The following is a 5,103-nucleotide window of genomic DNA, read 5'->3' on the forward strand; positions in this document are numbered from 1 at the left end:
CTCTCTCTCTCTCTCTCTCTCTCTCTCTCTCACAGGCCACGCTCTTATCTATCTATTTTAGTAAAACAGTAAAAAAGTAAAGAAAAATATACTCCAAAAAATAGTAAGTAACAGAATTACATTGGCTTGTGATTTGTCCACCATCCGAAATAAGGAAGATTCGAAAGTGTATTAGTTGGCGCATGACTTCTAATTTTGTTTGATGACGAATTTACCGACTTTGCGACTGGGGGCTTAAACCACAGGTGACATGTAGCCCGCCGGCCACTGCCCAAGGTCGGAGTTATGCCTCCGCAGGGAAAACAGTTCTTGCCCTATATGAAGAACCGATATTCTGTAGTTGATATACTTTTTACCCACAACTTTTCTCTCTTCAAAATTTGAGCATATAATGACATTATGAGAACAGAGAATCATCGTATACAATATCACTCAAGCCTAAACAAATTAGATCAGCAAACAGCTGGCAACACTAAATTGGAACCATTGTTTCTAATCTAAAACCCCTACCCTGTAACAGAGTCAACTCTCCTTTCTAAGAATTCATAATCTTTAACAGTCACCTCTCCTATCTTTTCTGGCGGTAACTAATCATCTTCAACGCAGGAAACTAGCCATCCATTGATTATGTTACTTCCCTACGAGCTTATTGTAGGCATACAATCCAGAACCAAGAAATCCGAGACATTGTCCAATAACATTAAACTGCACATACAAAGAAACATCAGTATCCATTCATAAAATGAAGTAAACGCTCTTCTTCTAAGAGTAATGTTTCACTGTCAGGATGAGAACCGGTTTACACTTACAATATCAAATGGAAGGCCACCAAATATCACCCAGCCAAGTCCAATGGTAAAGAAATCCTATACCGGTATAACCAGAAAAATATAAGAATAAATAGATCAATTAGCAAAACACTGTCAGAGTTGCAGAAATTTAGTGGATACAAACCTTCAAGTTACCGCAAATTGTCTGCGTTAGTGCTGAATTCAGAGTAGTATTAAGAAATATACAGTAATTCAGGAAGAATGCCAATACACAGGAACAGAGCAAGACAAGCTGCCAAATAGAAACAATATATCTCAATCAAAACCCTCTATGTTACTTAGGCGTGCAAAATAGGCATGCTATACATTATTTTGATCCTAAGATATCAGTTGGATCCATGTGATGCAGCTGATACCAACAATTTTACAATGACTATATAATGCTACTCATACATTGTCTCAATACACATCATGTATGATCAGAATCTGAACAGTCAGCTGAACAAGACAACTTATATCTGTTGTCTAACCCCCCTCCCTCCTGTTAACAAGTATCGAATCCAACTACATAGACAGCTAGAAGGGAGAAGGAGAAAGGAAAAAAAGAAAGAATTGTTACATGTAACATGGTAGATTTTCTTCAAGTCCAAGTTCAATGGAACAACAAGGCAACATTAAAACTATTCAAGTATATAGTTATTAGTAAAGAAGAGTTTTGCGAACAAGGTACCATAAAACCAGGTGACAGCAGATAAGGAAAATTGATCGTCGTCTTCAGGTCACCATGGAAAAAAGTCAAAACAAGCAATGCTGGTCCACACATGATTCCTATCAAAGACAAAAAGTATCACTTTATTATGTCAGAAAGGGAGTTTAATTAACTAAGTTTCTGTTTATGCGCAAAGCCTAAATTAACTAAGTTTCTAATTAGTTCTGCTTGGATCCTTTTATCTTACCATTACACCACATAAGGCCAAAACTATTAAGGCCACTGGATTTCCCTGAAAAAGATAAATTATCAGTCAATATCACAAAATATGTCAAGCTAGAAAAGAGGAAATGCAGTAAAAGATTTCCAAAAAGTCCAAATGTACTACCAATACGGGCTATAGTTGCAAGATATATTGCTGTTGCGATGTTGGATAAGAAGACAACAGCATAGCCATAGGCATCAAATGACAAATCCCGAGCTCCAGCAATGAATGCACCAAGAATGATCAGTCCAACACTGATAACAACCTTAAAAATTTCAGTTAAATGAGGAAATCAGGTAGATGGCCAATAAAGTAATATCTATCTAACTAAACATCACAAGTTTACCACCCAACTTGTCTGCCAATCATGAAACTATTTCTCAAAAAAAAAAAAAANAAAAAAATCATGAAACTAATCTAGCGCAGTCAGCATGTAAAGTTGCAAAAAAAGAAAAGAAAAATGAGGAAAGATCTGAGATCAACTCGGACCGTTGGACACAAAGCTGGACCCAGATGTCATCTGTACAGTTCTCAAGCTTCCAACTCATGCATTGATCTAGGAATCCCAACTGGAACCTTAAGGGGTCATGCTATATATCATCCAATACTGCAGTGTCAATCATTCATCTTTCTTTTCCCTCATTTATTGTATGACACAATACTAAAGTACTAAATCTTCCTGGTGGATTGATCAAATTCAAAAAAAGGAAAATGAAGAAAAAAATAGTGTTGAGGTAAATATTGACGTCCTCGTAACACATATTTTTATCTACCAAGAACCTTAAGTAAGACCTTATTCTTATGTGACCAACTATCAACTGCGGAAATGTTGTCACCTCCTCCATTCTCACCTTTCCAACTCTATTCTACTAGCATCCAGACACCTAACTTAAGAAACTTAGGGAAGAACTACGTATGCAGATGCGTATAAAAGACCTAATTTAAGAACCTTAAACATCAGCATATGAGATATATACTTCATCAAAATGGCCCAATTACCTTCCAACAATAGGAGATGTATATCTCTGCCCAGCCAGGAAATACTCCATCACCATTGTGAAAACCACCGTAGTCCTCCTGAGGGTGGTGTACATTGGAACATTTACTCCACGGACAGACTCCATGGAGGTTAGCTTTCAAGGAGAAATAAATAAACAGACAGACATTAGTAACAAATATAACTAAGAAAAACTAGTTATAAGAGTTAAGGATAAAAAGGCACATGTTCAACATTAAATTATAATTATATACCATGTATAGCAAATAGGCTCCAGCAAGAGGAAATGTTTTCTTCAAAGTCTCCAATGGTACAAGTGTTGTGGTGCTGTTATCAGGAAAGGCCAGGGATTCCCGAACTGTGAAAGTAATCATTTTCCAGCGTCTCAATGTATATAGAAAGAAGCATGAACATATCATCTGCAGTTGCAACCAAATGTTCAAAACTCTTTAATCTATTTTTTTTCTACATAAGCTTTTAACATACCAGAATTTTATACATAAACATTGTAACAAACCCCTCAACCCAATTTTTTTTTTCTGTGAGCATACATCTATATAGAGGAAACACATGTCATCAGAATCTGTCATGTTTTTTGTGCCTGTTTGAGGCTGTTTAGCCTAGCTAACTTGCTTTTCAAGTGCAAACCATAAAGCTGGTAGAACAGTTATACTTACACCTCAAATAATTAAAAACATATTGTCCCTTAAAGAATCACTTAATTTTCAAGCAAGCTGCCTCAAGTACAGCACACGAAAGCAGGCAGTCACATCAATACTGACTAAGTGATCAAAGCTATTCCTCAAATACCTGAAAGAGTGTGATGACATTTGCACAGGGGAATCGATACGACGAGAGAGCTGCTTTGTTGAACATCACCAACAACACTACATAGCAAAATATGAACAATTAAGCATTTAAACTTCAACCAAAAAAAAAAAAACAAATGCAGAAAATCTAAAATTCACAACAAAATTCACAGAATCTATAAACAAAATCACAACACCAATTCATATCAAATTTCAAACTCCTATCAAAAAAGCGTTGCGGAGTTTTACCTGCACAGGCCATGTAGGAGACGGCGGCGTAGGCGCCACGTGTGGTCATGGCGGATCCTTTGAAGAGCTTCTCCTCCACGTAGTCGTCGTCGCCGATGAGGCGGTCGAGCTCATGGTCCCGGGGAGGATCCGATACCGGAAGCGTCAAATTCTTGCCGGAACTCGACGCCCTCACAGGCATCGCTGAGCTCTCAGCGGCGTCGGTCTCTGGCTCCGTCGTTGTTGAAAACGGTGAGCGAGAATGAGAGTAGTGATTATTCATATGTGGTGGTGCTGGTGGTTATGAATGGTCATCTGGGGCGGGTCGAAAATGGCCAGGTCCGATTTATGACGTTTAGGTGAGGACTGAGGACGATCGGTCCCGGCCCTATCAAATAGCGGATCCGGGTTGTGAGTCGGGGCGTCGTTGACCCGGCAACGTGGCGCATTCACGAAATTTCTTCCGCGGAAAATTCTAAAGTCTATTTTGTTAAACGTCGTCGTATGAGTTGTCGTTGGTCTTGGTCTCTTGGATGGTGACACCGCCTTGTGATCAAATGGGATTCATTTTTGTTGAACCGAAGCTTCGATTTGTTATTGACCAAGAAAAAAAACTTCGATTTGTTTTTATTTTTTGGCATGAAAATATCGTATTCGGTAATTCATAATGCTTTTACTTGAAAATGTCTTATTCGGTGATCTGGAATATATATCCAATAGTTTTGCTTATTGTTCGTCGATTATGTTAACGTTACATACATCTCGTTATATTCACCTACTAATTATTATACAGTTATCTAGACATATGTCGTGCGAAATATATTCAGGCAGCGCATGTTTATCTAGATAGTGTTTTGTTACATGCATTTCACTTAGGGTAATATATATACCATACCGGCTAAGTGGCTATCCGGTGTACCTATATTTGATGTACCTATCGCATATTTTGCTTAATGCAGTTTTGTGAAAGAGATTCAAATTCCATGTAGTTTTATGATTCAAAGATCAATCATGCAAGTGTGAATCATGTCATGGGGCTTATTATTTTTGACAAGCCTCCTCCTTATGCTGCTAATGCCTTCTTCATTGATGACCTTGCTTCTATAACTCGAGCTAGAAGAGTCTCCTACTCTAACTCTTAGCTGTTTTTTCTTTTTTTGCTAGGCCTTTTAATTAAGGAGAAATTTTAAATACACATCCCTAATCTCTTAATACACACCTCTATTATTTTATGTTTCTATTAAAATTTATAGGTAAGTTAAGAGAAATTTAAATACACACCCCTAATCTCTTAATACACAACTCTATTATTTTATGTTTCTATT

At 37.5% G+C, this 5,103-nt stretch overlaps 1 protein-coding gene across 1 annotated transcript; it reads right to left on the reverse strand.

Annotated features, from left to right (window-relative positions):
• Window positions 1–382: 382 nt before the first annotated feature.
• LOC101309901 (UDP-glucuronic acid/UDP-N-acetylgalactosamine transporter-like) lies at window positions 383–4,141 on the reverse strand. Its single transcript, XM_004291405.1, has 10 exons — window positions 3,800–4,141; window positions 3,552–3,628; window positions 2,996–3,160; window positions 2,744–2,877; window positions 1,868–1,998; window positions 1,727–1,771; window positions 1,501–1,598; window positions 955–1,062; window positions 810–866; window positions 383–705 (listed from the first exon to the last, which is right to left on the reverse strand). The coding sequence occupies exons 1-10, from the start codon at window positions 4,059–4,061 to the stop codon at window positions 631–633; spliced, it is 1,152 nt and encodes a 383-aa protein (XP_004291453.1). The 5' UTR covers window positions 4,062–4,141; the 3' UTR covers window positions 383–630.
• Between the last annotated feature and the right edge of the window lie 962 nt (window positions 4,142–5,103).

The sequence above is a fragment of the Fragaria vesca genome, linkage group LG2 (genome assembly GCF_000184155.1).
Source record: "Fragaria vesca subsp. vesca linkage group LG2, FraVesHawaii_1.0, whole genome shotgun sequence".
Lineage (NCBI taxonomy): Eukaryota > Viridiplantae > Streptophyta > Magnoliopsida > Rosales > Rosaceae > Fragaria > Fragaria vesca.